Source organism: Mugil cephalus, chromosome 23, assembly GCF_022458985.1.
Source record: "Mugil cephalus isolate CIBA_MC_2020 chromosome 23, CIBA_Mcephalus_1.1, whole genome shotgun sequence".
Classification (NCBI taxonomy): domain Eukaryota; kingdom Metazoa; phylum Chordata; class Actinopteri; order Mugiliformes; family Mugilidae; genus Mugil; species Mugil cephalus.
In genome coordinates this window covers 7,974,710-8,001,347 of record NC_061792.1, presented here as the reverse complement: position 1 = coordinate 8,001,347, position 26,638 = coordinate 7,974,710, and the positions used below count along the sequence as shown (strand labels likewise).

Sequence of the window (26,638 nt, the reverse complement as noted above, 5' to 3'; positions counted from 1 at the left end):
TTTTTGCTCATCGCCGTGAGTACAGAGCCATCTCGAAGGGCAGCAGTAACTTTACTCAGACTAAAATGCCAAAATCTAAATTTATTAAATTTGGGTCTGCTGAGTCTGTGTTCGTAAGAAATAGCTCATGACATTTCACCTCGTCTATTTTATGAAATCGGCTCTTGACATTCTCATATGCCCTGGTATATTACTCCAAAAAAAAAAAAAGAAAAAAGAAAAGAAGAAGCACACTTTAATGTGAAAAGGACCATTGTTTATTTTTCACCTTCTCATAGACTTATCTCAGACAACGGCGGTGCAAGCACTCATATCCTGTTTCCCATAAAAACATCCACACAGACAGAACAACATGGTCATAAAATGGAAACATTAAATTAAGCGCTATATATTTGTATCAGACACAATGAAACACACAGTTCAATGCACTGCCAAGGAAACACAGAGTAGAAGTAACGAATTGCTTGCCCTCCGTACTTTAAGGTGTTGAACAAAATCTCATCAAGAAATACAACCTAATCTTTATATTTACACTGAGAAGCGGCATTTAAATCATCACAGTTAAATCATTATACGAGGAACAAATTTGATTTACAGAGCACAGGAGTGTCCCTTTGAGAAGTTTCGTTTTACGGTGTTGCTAGTGTAATCGCAGTTTTGCTGTTTTGTCCCTTTACACGAGGACAATCCAAATAAAGATTCAGCCACTGAAGGAAGTGAATTACGAGGTGCAAACGACTGACATCATCATGGTGCAACACGTCTGAGGACAGCCCCCTTTGCATGGGCGTGTTGTTTGAATAAAATGAAGAGAAAGAAACTGAAAAAAAAGCATATTTTCCGAAAGATTTATGACCCACATGTAAAATGTAACATTTTGAAATCATTCTTCGTTAAAAGCAAACAAACGATTTTGTCATATACGTACTACAACACAGATGTGTCCCGCAAAACATCCCTATGCTAATTTTGCAGAAAAAGTGAGAACTTACACTCAGTTGTGCAATTTATTTCCAACAATATCCTGGGGCTACAGCTGTAACACAACTCCCATACTACTCCCATGTATCACATAAAATCATGATGACAGGACTCGGATGACACGAAATAAAACAACGCAAGAACTCAAACACAACACAACACTTCCCCAATAAGAAAGCATGTTAATTGCACCAAAATAGGTTCCAGGCTACTAAGCCATGAATAAAATATGGACAATGTGCAAAAACGAGTCTACATTTAAGGGAATCCTGCATTTAATAATATCATCACTATTCTATTCCTCTCTTGTCACTTTTTAAAAATAATTTTATCATCATAGAGTAAAATTAATCTGAACAGACAGCAGTGGCCACTTTGGTTCCTTTTCAATGAATGGGAAAAGATAAGGGGAAGGGGATGCAATGAATTTACAAAATATACATCTGGTTCTTTTTCAGAAAAAGACTGATTATTAAGGTGTTCATGATTTTGTGTGTGTGTGTGTGTGTGTGTGTACGCCGTCTGTGTACTTCCGGAGATTCTCAAAGTGCTATATCTGATAAGGTGAAAAGGAAGAAAATTAGAAATTGATTTGTGGCTTGTTTCCTCGTAGCCATGGGACAAATATGCCCATTGTAGCTCAAAGTGCCTCAGAGCAGGAATTTCGAGCCCAGAGTCATCCATTTGTCCTGGACTCACCTCGTCATTAGCCAGCATCATATTTGCTTCGTAAAATCATAATGAATAGAAAATGAAATTTGAGAGGCTTGGCAAAATGTCACCCCAGGCCTTTTTTTTTTTCTTTTGCACACATTAAAGCTGCACTGGGCAACTTTGGACAAATGTCAGAAATGGCATGTATAAAAGAAAAGGACCTGTGGATACTGCAGCAGACAACAAGACATTGTCAACGTCAGTCAAATTCTTACAAGATTTCTTTGTTGGGGTGGAAAGTGGCGCCTAACAATATCAACCTAAGAGTAAGTAGTGATGTACAGGCAAGCAGAAAACCTGCAAGCCCACTTGCTTGCTGGGAGTTCTTCGAACAAATATTTGCTGTGTACACGCTGGCTCAGTTGAACCTTAAAGAGACTCTGTACCATGCAACTGGACGGACAAAGTCTTAGTTAATGTCTGGTCCAACTGATTTGGGGATTTGAGTTCTCACGTAATGCTGCTCCAGGTGATATTTGGAAAATGTCAGTTGTGTGGTGCATGTGGGAAAGAGGCCAACGACACACTGGTGAATGTGGCTTTTGCTTTTTTTTCTGAAGTGTTCTCGAGATTCTGTTAGAGAGGACCTGTTTATATTTCACTGCTTTTCTTCTGGCTCGAGTAAATAGAGCAGATCTGCATGACTTAAAGAAGATGGATCACTCTTCTGGTTTTCTGTCCAAAGGTTTTCTCAACGCTTGCCCAGTGCAGCCTTAAGTTAATGAGTGTACGCCAATTCACTCGTGTCTGCCTTTCAGTTGTCAGACTCCAGGCCCTCTAGATGGTCGGGGATGGGTAAACCAGAGAGAATCGTCAGACACTTATTCCACACGTTGAACACGGGACATACGGGCTGGACGAAGGAAACGTGAAATGTGTGCAAATGCTGGGAGCCCACGGCGTCGTAGAACGTCAGGTACCCGGCGTCGTAATCCAGCAGAACTCCGACGCGTCGCAGGTGGGGCGAGGGCTCGATGGCCAGCTCCTTGCTGTTGTGCCGAACCACCCAGGAGTTGTTGCAGCGGCAAAGTACCCAGGAGGCTGAGTTCTTGCCGATCCACTCGTGTTTGGGGGCTGATTTGTAGGCGATGCCTACAGCGTACCTGTTAATACAGGTGGAAACCAAAACACCTTGAACATTTGCTCATGTAAACAAACCTTTGCTTAGCTAGACATGTATGGCTCTCACCATGTGCTCCCCCCAATCAGAGCCTCCCAGTAGTGACGCCCGCTATCAATGTAGACGTTTCCCACCACGCCATAGCTGCTCTGGCTAGTGAACCGATCCTGGCTGTGGCCTTTCTTTGACGTGGTTTCATCCCGCTCCACGGTCAGGTTATCATGGGACACCTTCAGCTTCTTATGAGCAGATTTGGGGTCCAGCTTGAACGGCTGGCCTGGTTGTACAAAACAAAAAAGTGTAGGCAGTTCAGTGAATTCCATTTTTGCAGGCCATTTTTGCCATTCAGTTTTAGACATCGTTCTCTTACTGTTGGTCTTCAGTGTCCCCGGTTCACTGCTCCTGCTCCCTGCTTGGTTAATGGCCTTGACAACAAAGATATACTTGGTGCCGCTCTGCAGACCGTGAACTGTGTAGTGGTTCTGCTTGATGTTGGGGACAATCATCCAACTATCCAGTGAGTTACACAGGCCTGGGTGGAGAGGGAAATGAGGGCAAAATAAAGAAAAAGAGGCAACGAGGGAAGATTTAATAAACAAGTCATGACTTAATTTAGATTAAGACAGAAGTTTATTGAAAAATGCATGGAACTATGCAACCCCCAAACAGAAACCATTTACTCTAGTTTTCTGGCGAGGCGTGATGTTGTGCCTGTGTTGAGGCTGTAGCAGCAGGAACAGGTGAGACGGTGTGAAAAGGCACAAGAGCAAACTATTCACACCTTGTTGACTTCATAGCTGCACCATGCTCTCTCTCGCCGTGTGTGCCTTCTATGTGTTTTTTATTTAATGCTCTACTGCTGCACTACCTCCTCGGGCGTGTTTGTGTGTACGTGGGAGTACATTTTTACTCCGTGTCAGTTTGCCCGAGGAACCTACAAAATCAAGACGGCCATAATGTTACACCGTTTCACAAATGTACACAGTCGCCACCTTTTCATGGAGACTTGTCACTTTAACTAAGACGCACAGGAAAAAAGCTCAATTTTTCAGTCTTACAAACCAAAAATAAAACCAATTAGATATCATAACATTATGACCACCTTGCACCAGTTGTGACTCATCAGAGAATGAACATGGACAATGTTATTAGTGGGGTCCTAGGGGTTAAGGGGAGGGGTCTCTGTGGATTATCTCACGGATATTTGATCAGTTTGCCATCAAGGAGCGTCATTGCTATGGGGTGGAGGTGCCTGGTCTGGTCTAGGTGGGTCCAAAAGTTTCCCAGCAGAACACTGAATTGTCACAAGATGGTCAATGAAAACATGAGAGGATTTGACTTCTGAAGGTTCATGCTGTAGTACCTTGCTAGTCCCAAATTCCTTCTTTGTACTGTAGCTTCTGAAACCGGACTTTCTGAAGTTTGTTTTAGCAAGTAAAAAGTATTGTGTTATATGAATATGTCCCTAGCTATAATATGGCAAGTGAAATCTAACTACTGAGCCACAAAAAGCCGGTGACATCGTCTACTTTCTGTTTGGGTTGGACCTTGGCTAGAGCTGAAACGTCTTTGTCAAAGCAAATATTTACGTGACGAATAAATGATTGAAATAAATGAATAAAATAACTGAAATTATGATTGTAATATTTCATATAACTTTTAAATTAGAATCGTCAGACCAGTGTGTTATAGGAAAGGGAAAAAAAAAATGGGGTCTGATTTAATGAAAATCTTAAAGAATTACTACTTTAGGTAACCCAAGAGTCAAACGAGGACATTGGTATTCACGAGCCTTGTAGCTAGAGGTAATTGCTAATATTAAAGTAACTACTCCTACAGGAATATACTATAAGACTTTAACTGAGAACATTAATTAAAATTATGAAGAATCCTGCGGTGCCATGCATATCAAAGACTAAAAGCAGATAAGAAAGACGGTTTGTCTTCCGCTATCATCATATACATTTCCCACAGGAAGAGTCGATTTAAAAGGCCGTGCACTGTGCACAGGAGTTACGGATGTTGTCTTTATGTTTGGATTGCATTAACATTACAAGGCTTCCCGTTCTTGCATACTGATTTATCTGAATTGCTCCTGGGGGAATTGTCTCCAACAGCAACACCTTTGACATTACCGGATGTGATGGCGGGAGAAAAGAGAAATCACAGCGTGTTATTGAACAGAGAGAGGCAGGGATGCAAAGGCAAGAAGGAAATGAAGTGTCACATTAGGTTAAGAGCTGTCAGTTCTAAACGTGCTTTAGAGTGCAAAGTAATGACAAGGCAATGGCAAACGTGTAACCTTGGGAGGATGAGGGAGGGGGTGTAGGGACCCAGCCGAAATGAAGAGAAATAAAGGTAGGTAGCAATTCTGTGCTTTAAGGCAATATTATTAGATTAAAAAACAAAAAAAGGCTTCAGAAAAATACAAGAAAGGCAAAGCAGTTTGATTGAAAGAGAGCAGGGGAGCTCCTCTTCAGATGCCCTGACCCCATTTTCTTCCCTGTAGTTGCTGCTCACTCAAGTGTGCTTGCGATTTTGTGGGTCTTGTGTATCCGTGCCTATACTGTAGTATGTCTACAAGCCACTGTGTCACCAAGTGTGACACGTGGCAGATGCTGATTCATTTTCCAGCTGTCGCCCTGCATGATGCGAAGCCTCGCTCCTTCGGCGCCACTTAAACCTCAAACGTTTTTGCATGTACGGCACTCCGTACTTCCACTGAAGTGTAATCATTTCCTGAATGCTCTACACACAATGCGGATCCACTATTGTCAAATCTTATCCCCGCTAAGCTACAGTCATTTTATGAGCGACAACATCTGAGGGCAATAGTGGTATAAAGGCCATGGGCTTCGCTTCAGGAGGTTCCACTTTGCCATTATATCAGGTTTTATATATATATATATATCGAAAAAAATACCCTTCAACTTCCAGCTGCCTTCAGGGAGCTAGTTGCCAACAGTAGAGAGGCATGATTGTCAGTGCAGATTTGAGATCTGCAAATTAGTGAAAAAAAAATAAATAGAAAATTTCGTATTCAATATTTCGTATTTTGACGAGGTGCAAATTTTCTTTCTTTATTTCTTTGTACAGCAAAATAAGCTCAGCCAGAATCATATTTAAATGCTGCTTGCACATTAATGGATTACTAATAACAGACTTGTAGTATGACACATAAAACAAACTGGCAACATATAGTTGGTGGTGAATACTTTCATTTTGCTTGCAATACAAGGTACAGCGCTTCCTCCGCCACTAGTACGACTCCTGGAAGGGTTGCTATTTTTGCAAACTGCATTAATTGGATGCTGAGGGTCTTAAAGTACCTTAATTGCTTCCATGAGCTAAGTGCCACAGCAGCTGCAACAGCTCCAACTCCTTAGCGTGTTTGTGAACAGCCCTCCTTCAACATTCCTCTCTGGGGAGTAGCGTTGCGCAGTTTGAAAAGTCTTTGCTTAAAAAATACATTTGGGCGAATCCTCCTAATGTTGCTAATACCCCTAAATTTCTTGAAAACTCCAGTGTCCTTTATTGTAGCTGTATCCTTGAAAGCGGCTACTAGGACTAATTTAGAAGACTGGAAAATTGGCTCGACTGGACCGTGTCCTCTATTGTGTCAAGATCCTTTTATTCTGTTTCCAAAAACTCCATTATGCTCCTATCTGATTCCAGAAGTCTTTGTGGCATTTACAGTATGTATTAAGCTTCATGCATTAGGCTGAATTAAGCTGCTCTCTTTTTTAGTTTAATTCTGTCTTCCTTCATTCCCTTCTTTTTCATCTGCTTCTTTTGTGTGTTTCTACCTAGCCAGTCTTAGATAGAAGAGGCTCCTCATATGAGCTAGGTACTAACCTAGGGCTACGATTAGGGCTTCCTTGCACTGTTGCCTTAGTGATTGCTCTGGGGGTCTTGGACTTGGGGTACTGTTAGGTATCACAAAACAATTTGTATTATTTTTAATGCAATGGCGTTGATTCATACTCACTCGCAATGTTAGACTGCCCGGTGAAGATGGTATATTGGAGCTCATAGGACACGACCGTAAATTCATCATCAGACGTCCAGTGGACAGTGATGGTGTCATAGGAAGCTGTGCACAGCTCTTCCCTTATGCACGGAGCACTTGGAGCTGCAAAGGAAGAGGAAAATCAATATAAGTTCAGGACTTAATGCTGCATCCCATTCGCTTCTGGCTGTGAATTTAATTTCCAAAGTGATGGCACACTCTAAGGTTGTCGGTCATAACTACGACAGTAGCCCTAATTAACCTTTACTTCTGTTTATGAGTTGCCAGGCTTCATTACACACAGGATTGAAGAGGTTCTTTCCAGTAGAGTGGTAGGTTGAGCATTGAGAGCAATACAGGAGAGAAATAATAAAATATTCAGATAAGAAGCTGTTCACATCAACATAGCAGAAAGGGTAGATATCACAACCCTTTTATGTACTGATTCATAGGACTACCTGTTTTTGTTGTACACAAGAATACATAAAAGTATTCCATGATGCCTTTAGTAGAACAAAACTGGACTGAGGCAAAGAAACAAAGACACAACAGCACAGCTTAAATTGATTGTAAAGCCACTTCCTATCTCTTTCTGTGTCTGTCACTCGCTCCCTCTCCCGAGCCTTCTGTCATGAGTGGCTGCACACAGTCGAGTGATTCAGCCTGATTCACTTAGTGAAAAGGCCCTCCAGCGAAGCCCTCATGCATCGCAGAGAGTAAATAGGAGCCAGCCATTTTCACAGACCTTCAAAACTAAGCACGACGAACTTGTTTTTGTGCCCGGCGCGCTCACGCCTCGCACAGTGGCATTTCGATGGCAAATGGGACATCGAAAATGAACATTGAAAATTCATTTAGGAGTTAACAGCCTGGGGGACTGGACCAGCAAAGACGTCAAAAGAATGGAAAACAAATCTGAATTTAAAGCAGAAATAGAATATTAATTAGAGGCAATGTGTAGGTTTCACAGTAAGAAGCATAGGACCAAAGCTGGACTGTAGCGAAAAGGACTTCCCACACAAATCCTGATTTTAAAACTGAAGGACCCTGATAAAACGTAAAGGACTTACCTGTGAGGTAATCCAGATTCTCAAGCAGCTTCTTCTCTCTGGTGAAGTCCAGGGCAAAGGTGTCGAAGGTGTCCGTCAGATGTATCTCCGGGATCAGCACTTGGGTTGATGCAGTTGCCATGGAAACCCTAGACCATCGCCAAAAGTGTTAGAAGTGATTCTCATTTCTGTACGACCAGGGATGGCACCAAGATATAGACATTTGCAATTATAAATGTAGTGAATATTTTGTAGGGTGGACCACTTGAAAAAGGCTGTTGGTAAGGATCCGCTATCCTAGTTGTCAACTGTTGGCACAGGCCGTTGTTACTGGTAGTACTTAGATGCTGGTTTGATGTGTCAGATCGTATTGAAATATTTCTTTTGTCTGAAGGATAGGTTTATTTTTGTATCTCTTTTGTTTGCCTCTTGAGAATGCACATAATAGACACAACTTTTGCTCTCACTTGCCAAATCAATTAGTCAGAAAGCTTAAGCAGCAAGCGGGACAAGACTAAATAAAAGATGAAATGCCTCTTATCGTGCCCTGGCTGTTGTCAAGTACACAAAGTTTTCAAATTCTGTATTCTGTCCTCTTCAACTTTTGACTTGAGCTAGACCTCAGCGCTCTAAGCTGAACGACTTCCAGCATGCGTGGTCAGCGAGTGAGCTCTTCTGACCTCTCGTTGATGCTCTTGGCTGTCTGCAGGAAGCGAGCGTGATCGGTCTCCTTCAGGGTCTGATCAGCCTGTGTGATGAGGGCCGAGGACCTCTCGATGCACTGCTTGCAGTTGGAGATCTGCTGGGCGAGCTTCCGAAGCCGATGCGTCTGGAAAGGAATGCAAGAGAGGAGTCTCAGAACTTTGCTGTTAGGATGAATCAAAGTATGAAAGCAAAGCGCTGGCTTCCCTGAGGACATTAGAAAATGACCCAAAAATATAGGCTGCAAGGATGGATGACAAGAATTCTAAGTCACTTGAAGAAGAAAATGTCAAATCCAGGGTTGACTGATGCGGAGTCATCTATTCCTTCATGTTTATTTTAATCGGTATGCATGTCAGAGGAGGTAAATTATATAAAGGACAGTTCATTCATTTCAATTTTAGTAGTTAGCTCTTTTGAAACTGTGAAACCAAATGAAACTTCCATTCCAAGACTACATTTGTTCCATTTTGAGGCAAGGAATAACAAACTACAAGTGAAATTGTACAATTCAGCTTCATACAAACTCTTGTAAGAGTAGCCAAAAGATTAAAATGTTAATCTTCTCACTTCCCAGCTAATATTTTCAGGCGTGTTAATGAAATCCGGGATTTTATTTGCCTCTCAGTTTCATTCCCCTCTCCCTATAAACAAAGATTTTAAAGGAGACAGATTAAGGTCAGGGGTTGGATTAAGGGTCAAAGGACATTTCATCAGCTGTTGGCTTGAGAAGAACCCGAATCAGTGTAATCCTCATTTAAATCCATTAAAAATAGCTATTGACAAAAATAAGTTTGCAATGCCTATTATTAGTAGAGAAGAGCCTTTTTAGTGGTTTACGATCATAAACTTGCACTCCACCGAAATGCAATTTGGAAAAGCCTATTGTCCTAAATATCTCCGATCCAATCCTAACAGCTGAAATCCTCCATTATATGGCTGAAAAAAAATCCCTCCTGTATTCCAAGTCTCATTAGACGGAGCTTAAAAAAATCATCCGGGTTTAGAGTGCAAGGAAACGCGCCCTCCCATATGCTCTGGGATCTGCTTTTGGCCACTGAGGCTGTTTTTCCCGTCTGTTCCGAATTTGTTTGCATCTCGGGCATCTGAACAGTTTGCCTTCTGCTGGCAGCGTGGGGACCAGGGCAAGTGGCTGCGGTGAAGTACGGCAGATGACAGAAAAGGAACTTGGATGGTACCTTAGAGTGATGTCAGTGTGTTTAAACCGTGATTAACGATGTTGGTGGGAAGCGCTTTGAAGCTTTGGTCGCCCAGATAGTGATTTGCACGATGCGTAATTCACTGGCAGAATATGGGACTTTGTTTGCTTTTGCAGAATAATATAGTTGCAGACAGTTGGTACTAAACACCAGTAAGGTAATACGTTATGCTTGACAAGGAGGCTTATAGGTGGCTCATAAATGGGCAACAAAATAAAGGATCCCGAACCTTGCAAATGCGAGACAAAGTACATAGTGAAAGATGGTTAGAAAAACGGCAAAAGGAATGGTAGCTTTCAGCTCACCTTCCCCTCCTTGATCTTGCTGCCAATGATCTGCCTCCTCTGTTGAATAATGTCAATCAGGACATCGCACTCCTCCAGGAGCTTTCCCTCTTGGCGGGACGCGTTCACCTGAGAAGCAATTCGAGGGTATTAGAAAAACAAAGAGATTGATGAAGGGCGTGGGGAGGGGGGGGGGGGGGGGGGGGGGTGTATGTTTAGTGGCTGTACATCATGTCGACCGAGGGGACAGGAAGTTATTTTCATTCATCAGTCGGCCCCTTCTGTCTGAGAGTGAGGATGAAGTGCATTCAACCGTTTTGCTTCCCGCAGGCCTGAGTGACAAGTAAAATAAGCGGGAAGCACCGTGGCTGCAAGAGACGGGAACTCGGCAACATGCTGAAGAACAGAGGTTGTGAAATCACTCCTTATTTACAAAGTTGTGCGCTACACTTTCTGTTCACTGTTTCATATAAATTATTTTGTGGTCCTTTTTCAGTCCATTGCGGGGCTTTGAGAAGGCGTATCCATGTACTTTCTGCTAAGAATCCAGCAACTGCATTGATTGCCATTGATTGAAAAGTTACCTTTAGGGGCAGCAGGGAGTTTTCTTAGTGATTATAACCGTTGGAGATGGGTGGATACTTTCCCAGCGCAACAGGAACTTGTAGTGATGTATGTGGTTATGGTTACAGGTCGATGCGTCATTGATTGAAAAGTTACCTTTGGGTTCTTTGAAACTGCAGGACCTTTTTCCTAGCTTTTGTAACTGTTGGAGGAAATAAATCCTTTTGTAGTGGGTCTGCATCGCAGGGACTGGGAACGATCATGGAGCGTGTGGTAGTTCTTGCATTTTTGAGCACTTTGATTTTGGGGTTTTGTTGCTCCTGCTTTAAGGTGGACACAGTCCTAGCACACGAGAAACCTTTCGTGAGCTGAGTGTATCGTATTCCTGACACCATGTCAGCAACATCTCCTCATAAACATGAAGTAATGGCCCAAAAGTAAACTCCGGGCCTCATCAAGCCTGTATGCAGTGGTGTTGTATGTGATGTTGCTATACCAACCGTCACTTCACTGTTTCTATTGGCAGTGCGAATGCAAACCAAAAAACAAAGCCATTTAAGGTTTGCTCTTGCACCTAAAGTAAAAAGCTACAGCTGAAAATAGAGGACACTAATGACAACATACTAATAGAAATAGTAATGGTCAGTGAGTGAACAAAGGGTTATGGACTCAGCCAAGGGTAAGATGTCATTCATATGGCAGCACTTTTATTTTTGATTTTTTGTATTCTGACGACATGGCAATCTGGCATTTGAAATAAACCATCATGGAAGCAATGTGTAGATTATCTAGGCTTGACCCAAGATTATATTTACAAGTTCTTTATGTTATATTTAAGCACTTTAAAGGAGCTATATGCTAATTTGTTTGAAGCCTCATGGGACGTTCAAGAGCTGTGTTGCGAAATGAGTTGAATAGCACTTCTAATTTTAATGATTACATCCAGACGTTAAGATGTTGCAGCACGTTGCTTCCCATAAATCCTGTAGCTTGGATTACGTAGAATTTTTATTTATTTGTGGTCACCACATGTTAAGTGTCGTCTTTGATTAGGATAACATGCTACAGCCTGTGTAACAGGACGTGGAGCATTTCTTAACTCAGAGCAAACACTGTGGAAATGAGGAACATGCCCAGCCCTTAACGTTTTGTTTTAAATAAGATGTGTTCTTGGTTTAAGTGGCAGTGGATTCAAACAACTATTTAACTAAAATCCCACTGATGGCAATTAAGCTAAATAAAAATGATTTCATTTGACCGGAGGGTGTTGGGGAAAAGCAGAGTTGATACTGTTCTGACAGTCTTACATTCAAAGTAGCTCTGCCTTTAGGGTCCTTGGCTTTGCTGTTGGAACCTTTTCAGTCTGAGCGACTATAAAAGTTGTTCAAGTCCAATTATGAGACTGCGGGTCCGAACCTAAAGTGTAATTTCTCATTGTGGTCATTTCCTCGCGGGGCCTTTCAGCACCTTGTAAAGTGTTTTCTTGCTGCAGCTAAGCGATAGCGCTGGGAGCACTGAAAGGGAAGTCGGCTGCGAGTGTTACCAAGCCAACGGGAGACCGCAGACTTATTCATACAAACACTCTCTAACGAACACACATCCACGCCGACAGGTGTTTTAATAATGACATCACGAGGAGCCGCTTGCGTTTCTTCCGCGGAGTCGGAGCGAGGCTGAAAATGACCGCCACGATATCCTAAACGGCATTCATGTGATTTTCAGGGATCGTGTCGCCAACAGGAACCGTTTGCCACGCAGGTGACAATTCACCGCTTATGTGAGACACGCTGAGCTGAAACGCGTGACATCGCCGCTGCGGCAGCTGTCTTTTTAACCCTGCTAATTGGTTTCTTTAACAGCGCGGTGACAGCTCTGGGGAACACTGTGATTGATTTTACATTGAGAAAAACGTGCAGCAGCTACATTGTTTAATGCCTCGTTGGGTAGAGACAAAAAAAAACATATATTCTGGAATGAAACCAGAATGAAAGTCGTTGCATTTGGGGCAACTTTGGGCCGTATGTTGCAACATATTTTCTTAGTAACTTCTTTTCCCTTTTTTCTTAGTAAGAAAAAAACAGACAACTTTCGCCCAGTTGCGCTGATTAATGAATCCTGCTTGTTCATACATTTGAGGCATGTGTGGTGTACTCATTAACATAAGTAATCCCTCTTAAATGCTATATAAGGGGAGGGGGCTGTGCCATGCGCTCCAATTGAGAATTAGACAGATGTCGCCAAATATAGGCTGCAAGGGGAAACATTTCAGCCGTAATGAAATCGACTTCAAGAACGCGGGATTTTAACTGCAAAGCCCCAAGTCTACGGAACATTTTTGATTCTGCAGAGGCGTGTACGACTGCAGAAATGAAATGCAAACGAAAAAAAAGAATAAATCACTCGCCAACTAGAGAAGGCCTGGCCGTAGAAGTCTCACAACCGGACCTAAAATAGCATGTGAGCCATTCAAAACAAAATGTAATAATCCAAGCTACGCTCAAAGTCTACTCATGTTTTCTGCATCCATGTCTGCAAGGGACCCCTGGGGTTCACAGGACTCTGCATGTCAGCAAAATTGTGACTTTAAGTGCTATACACACTGCACGCAAACCAGCCCAGAGGCTGTGATTGTTAATCATGCACGCCCTCATAATGCATCAATGTTAAAAGCTGATAAACTACCAGCTATCATCCCTGGTTTTCCGCAACACGCAGCAAACTGCCGACTGCTTCATGATGCACCGAACACTGTGGACTAGTCAGTAGCTTCCTGACCACTGTCTGCATCCAAGTCTGCGTAGCTGCAGCACATTTCAAGGACTCGATGTGAATAAACGTGACGCGCCCCCGATATTGCTCATCTCCGGGGAGCAACCTCCCGCGGGGGCTGCGCTGCAACGCACGAGTCATCTTGTGCGCACTTTCACAGAAAATCATTTTTAAAATTAAAAAAAGGAGACATCACGTAGCCTTAGACATTCAAATGAAATCTGCATTAAACTAGACAGTGCAGTGGGCACGGATCTGGAGCATCTAATGACTCTGGGCAGAGCCCCGTGGAGCATGTGATCACTATGACAGGCCGCATCCTGCAGCTACATTAAGTGATTAATTTAACCACATAAATGCACAAATAATTCAAGGTTGGGGGGGATAACCCAACTTTTGTGAAGTAGCAGGAGAAGCTGAACTTTAAGAGCTATCATCAAGCCAAAAACATCAAAGATGCTGCTACTGTTTTGCCTTCAAATCTTTAAAAATCAGCTCATCCTATATCTTCTTGTTTGTTCACTGAATCACTTCCTGTATTGCATTTTAGGAACAAAAAACAAACGGAGCGCCTAAAATAACCCCTCTCAAACCGGATCCTCTAAATTGCGATGGCGTCCCGTTTTCCCGTGTAACAAACGGCAGCGGAGAAGGCTGCAGAATGGTGTCGCGGTGGCGCGAAACACGACGTCAGCGTCAATCGGAGCACAGATGGAGACTCGGATGCAGTAAGACGTGAGTATTGTCTTATTTTATTTTATTTTTTTGACACCGGTTGTCTTTGCACCACATCTGGAGTCTGAGGCGCGTGAGAGAATTTCAGCAGCCGTCTTCAGAACAGCTTTGCAGCAGCCGCCTAATCTGATGTGAAATATTCAGACCCATTAACAGCACGCCGGACGATATTGCTGTGTGACCTTTTTCTCACTAATCCCATCACATTCGTCATGTGTACACCAGACAGCTTACACTACTGAGTTCGTGTATATTTTTGGTGCATTATCACCATTATGTTTTTGATTTTTTTCCCACCACTGTACCACAAGGCTATTTGATGTATATTTGTGCATATAATAGGATCTGATAATTCAAAAAGAAGACATGCAGGTTCAATATTCCAAAAGGATTGAAAAGGGATCAAAAATTCCTGCATCATGAAAACATCGACCTGCAGCTTATCCGACGGTGACGCAAAAACATGCGGAAAAAAATATGTGCGCAGGACTTTAGCTATTTAAATCTCCTTAATAAATCGCAATCCTCTTTCCTTACAGTTCGCGAAGGCCTCGCCAGGCAGGGAGGCCGCTTTCCATTATTCCTAAACTAAAACATTTCTGCCTTTTAACCTCGCAGCATTGCTTTATTTAAAGCTCCTTAGTGCGCCAGGGGAGCGTGAACCGAGGGGCTTAGCCCAGCATTTCCGTATTTCCAGAAGAGTTAAACACATGCAGACATTCACACACTTAGTTAATGTCCTTATAATGCACGTGTTTAAGCTGAAGCAGATGCTGTGATGTTGCAAAAGAAGGCATGCCTATCCCAGTTTCTGCACAAATGAATATTAAAATAAACGAGAACTAAAAATGAAAGTAAGTTTTAAAGATATATTATTATTGCAAGAATGGCGTCAAGATCAGTGCAAACGCAATTAAGCACGAAACACAGGTGAAATGAATCAGAGCTTTACAGTTTTATATTTTTTAAAAATATATAAAAAATAATAATTTGAAAATAGTGCAACACCTATTTTTCAAGTGGTAAACAGGCATGATAGAGAAAAATGTGTACAATAAATACAAAAAGCAAAAATATTAAAAAATATATAAAAGATTTAACAAAATATTAAGAAAAAAATGTGCTGTTTTAATAATTCAATAGTTTATTTAATAATCAAAACAGTAGATAATAATAGTTTTAGGATTTGCTTCATTTTGCCTCAGTTTAGCTACTAAGTTGTGCTATATGCTAAGCTAATAGATACAGTTATATATCTTGTTAGAATTAAAGTCTAAAGAAGAAGATGTAATATAAAAGATATAATAAAAAAATTAGAATAATATACATGCACCAAGGCCAGATCTATAATAATATATATTAATAAAAGATCATATATACATAGACACACACTACAATTCAGGGCCACTGGGACTCACCTCTACATGTTGACAGGTCTGGATGAGTTTCCCCATAAGAGATTCCAGCTCATTGTTCCTCTTGATCAGATTACTCAGGTTGGAGTCCAGGGCTTGCTGTAGCAAAAACAACAAAAAAAGAGACAATCAAGAAAGTGACAGAGAACATGCATGCAAAGAAACAGATGTGGAGAGCAGAGGTTACAAAAAAAATCAGAAAACCAAAAACAATAAAAAAAAAAAGTTGTAAACCGAGTGGAAAAAAGCTATATTGAAGAAAACATGAAAAAAGCTGAGCGATGCCGTTAGATTCCTCCGTGCAGCTATGAGCAGCACTCTTCATTCAACTCTTCTTCTGCACAAAGAGCTCCCAGGAGCTTTCGCATTGGTGGCTTTTCTTTTTTTAAAGAGGTGCATTCGGTGACCCCCCGTACCTCTGAGCGTGGGTGATACCCCTCATCCCTGTATTGCCTCCTCATCCTGCCCCGTCCGATCCTCCGACCGAGGATCCTACTCTAGCAGAGGATGTGACTGGGACAGCCACTCCGCCGAGCAAAGAGCCATGCGCAAACCCGGCCGAGCGTAAAATTAGGCATCAAAAGCTTTCCCTGTGAGAGCACGCAGCAGCGCTCTCGGGCTAAACGAACCGGCAAACAGGTGACGGCACGTCACTGACGTCCCCTAACGCTCCTCCTCTTTTTTTTTTTCTTTTTTCCTCCCTCCCTTTTCTCTTTATTTCTGTTGCTGCTCTGACGCTGCTGGGGCACAAGCTGTCGCCTTTACTTCCAGGGCCATCGCAATATTGCCAAGCCGAGCGTGCTTAAGCTGCTCTGATGCGGCGTCTCCGCTTTCTTACTTCTGTAAACTGTTTTCCGCATAAATCCGAGCTCACCGTTGGTGAAAGTCTTGCAAAAGACGAAATTAGAGAGGCCGCAACCGCTAGCGCTGTTTCCCCTTTAGCGGATTTCAGGGAAATCCTTTTACCTTCTGTTAAACCCAAGTAAGAAACACAACTAGCTAGATATGCTACATTTGCTTAACCTTTAACCACGTTTTTAGCAGCAGCATAAACAACGCAGTGTCTGATGTTACACTGAGGATTATAAAGGTCCTGGCTAGAGGCTAAATTGCATCAACAACGGTAAGCACAGAGAGAGATTTTTTTTTTTTTTTGCCTCTGTGCATGCACTGTATCAGCTCCAGGGGCTTAATGGATGGCCTTAATACGGCGATGACACACAAAAGCAGCAGCATAAAGGTCTGCCTGAATGGGAATATGGCGCTGTGGTCGTTATTATTCTCCGTAAAGATAAAAAAAATGCTAATAATAAAAAAACCTCTTAAAGGCTGAGGGCGGGAAACACTGCGACAAGTCAGGAGCTGCATCACATACTTGCTTTAATGAAAAACGCTAAGTGTAATCCTCAGGGAAAACATCGTTAGTGAGAAGTTCCTTTCCTGTATCTGTAAATTCATCTTTTTTGTGTGTTAAAAGGGGTTAACCCACATCTACAGTATCCATGCAGTTTAAACTGCCTGACCCAGCCGCCAGGTTGAACACCTGTCAGTCATCCCTCTCATGCGTCCATACCACCTCTCTCCGTTGCTCTTCGTCTGTCCATCATCCTTTTCCGCCGCCTGTCTGACCCGAAAAACACTTTCTGTGTAAAGTTAATCTCTACCCAGAACCAGCGAGGCTAAGCCATTTTGTTTTAATATACAGATTAACTCCGGGTTACGATGCATGGACACAAAATGTTCACATACCCAAATCGAGAATGAAAAGTTGGTGTGCGTGTCTGCTTTTGATCCCGAGGTACACTTTAAACAAGTTTTATTTACAAGAATACTTATTTTTTATTGGAGGGGTATATATATATTATAGCGTAGCAGCTTTGAAATACAGACATTTGCCAACCCAGGTTCCGATGATCCGAGGGATCACCTGGTCGCCTCACGCTCCACCTCTTTGCTCTTTTTTTTGCCAGGAGCAAAGTGTCAGGGATTGTCAAGAATTCTGTGGAACACATCAAGGAATATGTGTCCACCTTTGCATTCAGTCAAAAGGTAAGTCATGTCTTGTGTTTCGCAGGGTTTCCGTCGCCACACGATGGCAGTCGTAAACATAGCAGAGCATATGCAGCTGTGCCTCCAATGCAGCAGTTCAACATCAAGATTTGTGGTCTGCTGACTTAATTTGAGACAGGGAGCTTGTCCCTTCAACAGCATCTGCTCTTGATCAATGGAAAGTTGCTTCTATCACCCAAAAACAATGCGTTCTTTGAAACCAAGGCAGACTATGCATAGCTCTCACCACCTACAGTAACGTCTCCCCGACTTCCTTCTTTAAAAAGTGTAAGTAAAAGTGTTTACTATCAGTATCATTTGTTTCATCTTCCTTACGTTCTTCACCGTTTTTGTCAAACAAGTGGAGAATAAAACCATTCTGAGTGAACTTAAATCACCCTGGAGCAGCCCTGATAACCTAAGAACGTCTGCAAGGGCATCGCACACACGGAGACAGCTCGTCGACTAAACTTCAGAGGAGCTCCGTCTTTTGGAGATTTACCGTGACACTGAGCAGGCTTGTGTTCTGAGGATTCCTAACTGAGCTGCCAGAATATCACTCCATTACTTTCCTTGTTTCTATTACGTGTTCGAGCGAGATCAGAGGGACCTTCGCACACAGATGAAGACAGAAAGTCTGAGTCGAGTAAAGAGAGAACAAAGGCGGACAGCTGAAAAGTAAGACGGGAAACCGAAGAGGAATCATGAGACTGGAAGTTCGAGTTTGCCAATAGAAGTTGTAGAACATAGGTCCTCAACAGGGGGTCCCCAACCCCTAGGTTGGATAATCTTTGGTTGATTGGACATTTTTTAGATATATTTTTAATTTCCCCCGCAATTTAAAATTCCATTCAATGCACATTAACATGAATCCAAGGCCAAATAGGGGGGCCCTACTTATCTCCTGTAGGAAGAAGAGGGTGTTGTGCATTTCATGGACATTGGTGTTTGCTCCATTGCAAAAAATATTTTTTTGTTTCGGTTCTCGGAGAAACCGAAACGACCCCAGCGAAATGGAGCCGAAAGCAAAGCACAGTACTAAGGGCGAGAAAAAAATGAAAAGAATGGACGTAAGACTGAAACATGGTTCTGGGGAAAAGTGAGAAAGGATGTTGTCTGTTTGTGTGTGTATTTGACTGAAAGACAAGAAAGCACCAAGTGACGAAAATGGACTGTGAGTGCTACACAATGCACAGTAAATTCTCATATAATGGGCTTTTTTTTTTTTTTTTTTTTTTTTTTTTTGTTTCCAGTTGAGGCTAGAAGCAGACAGGCTTTTGTTGTAGACATGGGGACATGGGCAGTTCAATACTAATGGCTCTTTAATCAGAAATACACGGGTGAATGGGTCCGTCGGCAGGGTTATAAAATATCTGGATTAACGGAGGAATCGCCGTTATCACTTTTGGACGTTAATGTTTTAGTAAAAGTTGGATTCCGATTAGTCAGGTGAACAAAAACATATCTTAAAATTAATATCTGCACCTGAGAGATGTGCAAATAAGCACAACAACAAGATTAATTTGCAGGTTTAAGAGACTTTTATTATTATTACTTTTTTATAAAACTGAAAAGACCAATCTCTTTGGCATTCAAAGCATGCAACCCCCTCACAAAATGTTGATAAAGAGATTTAATATCTGCTGAAAAAAAATCAATTAAGATTAAGCATAATCCAGGAGGAGGCATAAATCATAAAAAAAAAATGAAACAAACTTGAGATAGCACTGTGATTGATGCACAGAGAGCAAGTGCTCATACGCAGAGAATGTTTACTTGCAAAATAAATCTTGGAGATGGCTGGAAAGAAATTATCTCGCTCCAGTGGTTTAAACTTTCTCACCTTGTTGCACTGAAGTACACTCACTCGCCACCTTATTAGGTACACCTGCATTTAGTCATGTAGAGATGATCAAGACAACTTGCTGAAGTTCAAACCGTGCATCAGAATGGAGAAAAAAGGGGAATTAAGTGATTTTGAATGTGGTGTGGTTGTTGGTGCCAGACGGGTTGGTCTGAGTATTTCAGAAACTGCCGATCTACTGGTATTCACGCAAGACCATCTCTAGGGTTTACAGAGAATGGTCCGAAAAAGAGAAAATATCCAGCCAGCGGCAGTTGTGTGGATGAAAATGTCTTGTCGATGTGAGGGGTCAGAAGTTGAACACGTCCAACCTTGAAGAAGATGGGCCACAGCAGCAGAAGACCACACCGGGGGCCACTCCTGTCAGCTACGAACAGGAAACTGAGAGTACAGTTCACACAGACTCACCAACACTGGACAACTGGACAACAAACTGAGCATGGTCTAAATGCCACAGCCTACCTGAGTGTTGTTGCTGACCATGTCCATCCCTTTATGACCACAGTAGACCATCTTCTGACAGCTACTTCCAGCAGGTTAATGCATCATGTCACAAAGCTCATATCACCTCAAACTGGATTCTTGAACATGACAATGAGTTCACTGTACTCCAACGGCCTCCACAGTCACCAGATCTCGATGAAATAGAGTATCTGTGGGATGTGGTGGAACGGGAGATTCTCATAACAGATGTGCAGCCGACAAATCTGCAGCAACTGTCATGTCAATATGGACCAAAATCTCTGAGGAATAATTCCAACACCTTGTTGAAAGTATGCCACAAAGAATTAATGCAGTTCTAAAGGGGATCTAACCTTTTACTAGCAAGGTGTACCTAATAAAGTGACCAGTGAATGCACATATTTACTTTGCAGGACTGGTGGAACTTTTATCCCGAACTGATCTTCAGCCTTGCGTTAAGAAGCAATGTTTCAATGCCCTGACTGAAACAAGCCCGGCGCACTTTTGATCACATCTAGCAGAGCTGACAGGCGCAAAGTCACACTGAGCTGACACCGCTGTGAAGTAGACTTTCACATCACCTCTGGAGGTCAGAACATTTTTGCTTCTATTGCTCTTTAATGACTCATTTAAGGACTGCTCGCCAAGGTCATGGTGGAAGTTTAAAAAGTGTCGATATAACAAGACGTACTAGGCAAGAACGTGTGGAAGTAAATGTTTTCATGATATGGGAGATGGATGAGACAGTTGGAGTACATAAAGCTAAATGTTGTCTCTATCAGCAAGGCTGTGAATCAAACGCAGTGTCTTCTGCCTGTGCTTGACAAGACAAGGGACAGCTGATTAAAGAAGGTGGATAACTACAAAACACGACAAACCTGTGATTTGCAAGTAAAGCTGGCAGACACGCACACACAGCAGCTGCCATCTTTTATCCTCAAGGTTCTTTCTCCTCAGACCCGGAGCCAAGGACTTTAAAAGCTATTTCCAACCGCCTCCTCCGTCAATTTCCTGTGACGGGGGTAATTTTATCTCCGCAAAAGGGATGGGTGTTCCCACAATAACCTCCACGGCTCTTATCAGACACACACCACCACCACCACTGCCGCTGCAGAAAAAAAAAAAAAAAAAGGAAACCATTCCAATAATCTGATATTCGCCCTCCCGTGGAGAGTGCGGATATCTCAAATCCCAGCAGGTCAGGGCAAAAAAGTGATATGCATGAAATGTTCCAGAAAATACGACCAAAACGGTTTCAACGTGTCAGATTTTAGAGTGAAAGAAAGAAAGAAAAATATCTGAAGAAAGTAGGACCGCCGGTAACATCTTAAGCATTTCCAGTTTTTGAATTACCTGACAAACGGAGGCTCTGTGCTGTACCTGCTCTTTGAAGAAGTTCCCCAAAGTTTTCTGTCTTCATGAATTAAAAATAAGACGTGTTGTTGGGCATAAATATTGCACGGCGGTGGGTTGATTCCCGTGACAATTAGCTAAGACCTCGATTCATTTCCGTGATTCTGCAAAGCTCTTGAAAGCTGCACAATATGCAGTGTTTACTGTAGAGATTATTATATCGTCTTTGCGTACAGCGCTACAAAATCACAAAATGCTTGTGTTAAGTTTTGTTTACTTATCTCATGTCTCGGTTTACCGCTTGCTTTTACAAAGAACTAGCATGCACAGAGTAAACAAAAATGAGCTGTGATTATTCAGCGAAATGAATTAAAGTTAAATGACCTGACATGAACAGCATGTTCGGCTTCTGCAACTGAATTTATCCTGGGGCTGAGATATATTTTAAACCTCTGTCACTGAAGATCAGGCAAAAACAAGTAGGGGATCTGAAGAAAAAAGTTCTGTTTAGTCAGTGGATGAGTCCCTTCCAAAACAGTGAATGTGGTTAGGAATACTCTATCTTTACTTTAACTTTTGAATTAACGTTCTAATTCCTTGTGATTATAAAGCTGTAAACAGGAGGGTGCACCACTACCAGATGCTCAGTAAAAACTTAAACTCCCCACCAGTCATTTAGAATGGAAGAAACCACTTGGATTAAGGAAGGAAACTCAAAATTCAGTTGCTTTTGTTTTAAGTTAAATTAGAGACTTTGCCCAATGTGTTCAGACGATGCTGATTAAACTTTGTTGTGCAGATTACCGGAATTTAAAATCTGGCGTCTGTGGTGACACTCTCATGTGGTTTAAAGTTTGTGTGACTTTTCCTCGTTGGATAATGCTGATGCTGAAGTACTGAACTACTGGTGACTCTTGGCATGTGATAACTCTCGCTACCAGAAGGGAGAGACAAACGTTATGAGCTGGTACTTTAAAGCTGACTGAAAAGCAGTTGAGCAAGCATTCACTACAGCACTGGTGACTTGTACAATGTACAACAGAGCTATAGGTTAATTGACAGAAAATTTCTCTCAATATAAAATGATGGATTGTTTCCATTTTATTTCAAAAACTAGTATATTCCCTGCGTATCCTAACCTCCACGTCATGTTCCAAGCGCCCAAATCCCTTGCAGAAAAGGAAGCGCTTCCTGTGTCTGCCTTGGGATTAATGCAAAGGAAGAGTAGCATATGTGTGTGCAAACATACATCCCTGGATACACTTGTGTTTATGAGTAAATGCGTGAGAAAGAACTTTCTTCAAAGTTAATGAAGCAGTCATATGTGCTTTATTTTCCCATCTGCTCAGTGTCCTCACAAGGTACCGTCACACAGAAGGTAGATTATTTATTTAGCAGAATCCTGCCTACATAAAACTTCACTAAACTGTCCTGAGTAAACGTCTTCTGTGTATTTACTTAAAGCTTCAGTGGTTTAGTGGTTGTGTATGGTAACCCTATATTCTGTGAGTACAGGGGTAGCCCTGTACAGATGGCACTGTCGAGTGTATCTCTGCCACGCATACACAATGAAGATTTCTTTTCTGCCCTGTGGCCAGCGTGCATACTAGTTCTGTTGTTTTGTTGTCACTGCACAGTTTTTGGTTTTATTTCATATATTTTTGATGAAACCCCTGTGCTTAGCCCCAAACAAAACCATCTTGCACGACTTGGAAAATGGCACATGAAAAGTTTATGCGCTGCCATGCCATGAGAAATGTTCTTTCTCGTGCTCTTCTGTGTACAAGTTCATAATATTCCATAAGCAGCTGAACTTTTTCTGTGAAAAATGCATAAGCCAACCCATTAAACTCCCCCACAGACACTTTGCATAGCTTTCTACTGCCCCAAGTATTCTCCCTTGGATGGGCTAATGTGTGGGGATCAAGTTCCATATTACGTGTGTACATATGTATGAACATTGCAAATTAAGATTCTTTAATTTTTTTAATTTGTTTTATTTTAAATATGCTCTAACAAGACAACATATACAATGCAAATAACAAAAATAATGGATTTTAATGGGTCCCCTAAAATCCTACACTTTTAAGGGAGGATAATGGGGTATATATATATATATATATATATATATATATATATATATATATATATATATGGATTTTGCTCTTTGCAGCTCCACAGAAAACATTCATCACCTGTGATGATTATGTGTATAATTCAAATTCTACCTCAGAGTTAAACAGAGGCCGAATCCCATGACGTGTCCACCCGTGTTTCCAACATGTACACTACATGTTAAATTATGTTACTGTATCTTTTACATTCTCTTTGCTTACACAAGCAGTATTAGTCAACCTGCGAGCATGTCAGCGCAACGAGAATCTATTATTGCTTTGTTTTTGTGTGTGTGTGTGTGTGTGTGTGTGTGTGTGTGTGTGTGTGTGTGTGTGTGTGTGTGTGTGTGTGTGTGTGTGTTATCTCGTAGCTGATAATTAGCTTGTGTAATAACTGCCAGGCGCGCTGACCTGTGCTACGCCGAGCTTTCTCTCCGGGTGAACGCTGGGAGAGGGGGAGGAAGCAGACTCACGGTAATTGGATGATGTAGCTTTCCAGCTAATTTTTCTTCTTTGCTGAAATTCGCTGAAACACGCAAGACCAGACGGCGCAGACACATTAGCGGCGATGACAAATCACATCAAGCCTATTTCAGCACTTTTGAAAACAAATAGGCCTGTGAGCAGACTGGCATAATAATAGAAAGGGCATGGGGGCCGTTGCTGGGCAGCTTTATTTTCATGGAATGGAAATGATGATCGAATGGAAACTAAATAGATCAATGCAAGGCTGAATAAACACTTTGTGGGCGAGCGTGGAGTCGGCCACTGCTGAAAATGTTCCCTGTGTAAAAGACTCTTTGGTGAAGTTGTCTTCTCGCTCATTGTTCTGGGAGAAAGTGCATACAGGGACTAATGTGTGGGGGGATGAGCATGTTTTGGATGGATTGGATTAGCGACATCCAAATGATCAAATCTGCCCTGAATGAAAGTTAAACTATTAGATGTAAGTGGAAACGGGCACTGAGACATATCAATGAACACATTACTCTTCATTAGCCAACAAACACTGACTCACTTTTAAGTTTAAAACTGAAGCTTCTACTAAACCTTTTATTATTTAATTATAGAAACAGCAGCTGATGACAAGATAGTAAACACGATCACACTGGATTAAGACATTTTCTTTGCTCGTCAGTCCAGGTTGCAATACTTACAGTCATCACTAGATGGCTGCCATAGTGTGTCAATTCAGCACCCTTGTTGCTCAGAGGTTACATGTTACGTACGTATGACAAAACCAGACTATGAGAGCGTTCTGGACAATTTGCAACCAGGCTGAGAGCACCCTGGGGCAGCGGGCCAGCAATACTCACTGGAACATGGCTCGACTAGACTGCGCTCAGAGGCATGATGACTAAATGTCTCCGGTGACATCTAGCCAAATATGGTTGAATGTGGTAGAAACAAAAATAAATTTTCTTTACCCCCTTTGGCAGTGCATCGCCCGATGTTAGAAAAGCGGGTGCAGGAATGCGTGACCTTCAGTGAACGGCTGGATGATGCGTTCAGAGTTTGACAGGAAAAGGTTGTCTAAAATTGCTGCTTAAGGGTTGAGCTGGTGAAGGCAACATAGACCAGAGCTATATATGGAAACCTGAAGCTTGCGTGAAGTCTCGGATCTGGTAAAGTTTGGATCTTATTCATTCAGGGAATTCAATCTTTTTTTTTTTTAGCGTTTTGATTTAGACTCCTAAAAGAAGTGGTCGTATCGCTCAGGGACTTCTATCATCCAAGGTCAGGATATTAGAAGATAACATCTGGTGGACATTGCAAGTAACATTTACTTCTGCATGAGCTCACATAAACACACACACACATTCAGCCTCCGTGCCCATTACCAGCGCACTCTAATGGCCATGCTCAATTAGGCACACCTCCACCCAGAAGGCAATTGGCGCTCGTTAACCTGCAACCTCATTGGAGACACCATGCCTCGTCACTAATGACACTCCCCATAATCGCTCGGTGTGCGTGCCTCCGAATACCCTCGTGGCGCACTGGCATGGTGCAGCGATTATGCTAATTGCTTAATTATTCAGGAGAGATAATAAGTCAGCATGAGATGATACAATCTCACTTGATAATCAAGTTAGATACCTGGGTAATAGGAAATTTCATAGTTCAGAGCGGGGTAAAATTAAACTTTAAAACTCATTATGTGCGTGAGATAAAGAGAGGGTCCGCAATCTTATATGTCATTAAAACCAATCCTTCTAAATATGGCAGCAGGTTTGAAGAATGGACTGGTGTGGAAATGAAAAAAAAAGAAATATCCCTCTATTAAATCCATTAGCGTAATAATAGAAGGAAGAAAAAAAAAATGCTCGACTTACCTTGAGCTTTTCATAGCGATCGCTCAATGCTGCCACTTGGTGGTCCCTGTGCCTTCCGACCAGCTTGCACAGTGAGCAGATGAGCTGATCATCAGTCACACAGTACATGTTCACCTTCTCCTCCTCGTGCTCCAGGCACTGGAGCCCCCTGAGGTGGGAGTCCGGCATGGGCTCGATGAGCCGGTGGCCCGTGAACGGCTTCTTGTTCGGGTGAGTCGCTCGGAGGCACTCCTCGCAGTACGACACCTCGCACGTCACGCACGTCTTGACGGCGTCCTGCGGTGGGTCCTGCTCGCAGAACTGGCACTGGACCGGCTCGGGAGGCGTGCCCGGGCTGGACATGGCGGCGCTGACTGGGACCAGCGCCAACCGGTTGCTCCCTTCCTCGCTGGGGGAGTTGGGCCCGCTGTGTGGGGCAGGCAGTGGCAACGGCAGAGGCAGCCCGGCTGAAGATGAGGCCCGCTGAACTCTGTCAATAATATTCTGCAAGGTCACGTTTCTCTTAAGTCCTTCTAGTCCACGCTCAGGACTCAGGGAGATGACATATCTACAAGTGGGGCACTGGAAAGCGCCGATGCTCTGAACAGATTCGTTGGTGGTGCAGTGGGAGACGAGGATGCGGTGGGCGCAGCCGAAGCACAGGCTGTGGGCGCAGGGGAGCAGCAGCGGGTCTTCAAAGAGCTCCAGGCAGATTGGGCAGGTCAGCTCTGACTCCAGAGTGTCCATCCTGCTCAGAGGAGGCCAGGCGGGACCAGGCGCAGTGTCAGCGAAATCCAGAAGAGCCGCTCAGCTGTCTGGAAGCCATAGACGGAGAGATACATGGGGGAGAGAGGGGGGGGGGGGGCACAGGGATTTGTGATTAAATGGTGTGAAACAGCTTACTTCTCACTGCTTTCTT

General features: G+C 42.6%; 1 protein-coding gene across 2 annotated transcripts in view; it reads right to left on the bottom strand.

The window, feature by feature from the left end:
• Nucleotides 1-238: 238 nt before the first annotated feature.
• LOC125000943 (E3 ubiquitin-protein ligase Midline-1-like) overlaps nucleotides 239-26,638 on the bottom strand; it is a 50,301-nt gene continuing 23,901 nt past the window's right edge. For both annotated transcript variants that reach the window (XM_047576717.1, XM_047576716.1), the window contains exons 2-10: nucleotides 25,741-26,534; nucleotides 15,566-15,661; nucleotides 10,101-10,208; nucleotides 8,554-8,702; nucleotides 7,895-8,022; nucleotides 6,804-6,947; nucleotides 3,186-3,347; nucleotides 2,885-3,092; nucleotides 239-2,798 (exon numbers count right to left, since the gene is read on the bottom strand). In XM_047576717.1, coding sequence (XP_047432673.1) covers nucleotides 2,450-2,798; nucleotides 2,885-3,092; nucleotides 3,186-3,347; nucleotides 6,804-6,947; nucleotides 7,895-8,022; nucleotides 8,554-8,702; nucleotides 10,101-10,208; nucleotides 15,566-15,661; nucleotides 25,741-26,466 — 2,070 coding nt within the window. In that variant the 5' untranslated portion in view covers nucleotides 26,467-26,534 and the 3' untranslated portion in view covers nucleotides 239-2,449. The remainder of the gene's footprint in view (nucleotides 2,799-2,884; nucleotides 3,093-3,185; nucleotides 3,348-6,803; nucleotides 6,948-7,894; nucleotides 8,023-8,553; nucleotides 8,703-10,100; nucleotides 10,209-15,565; nucleotides 15,662-25,740; nucleotides 26,535-26,638) is intronic.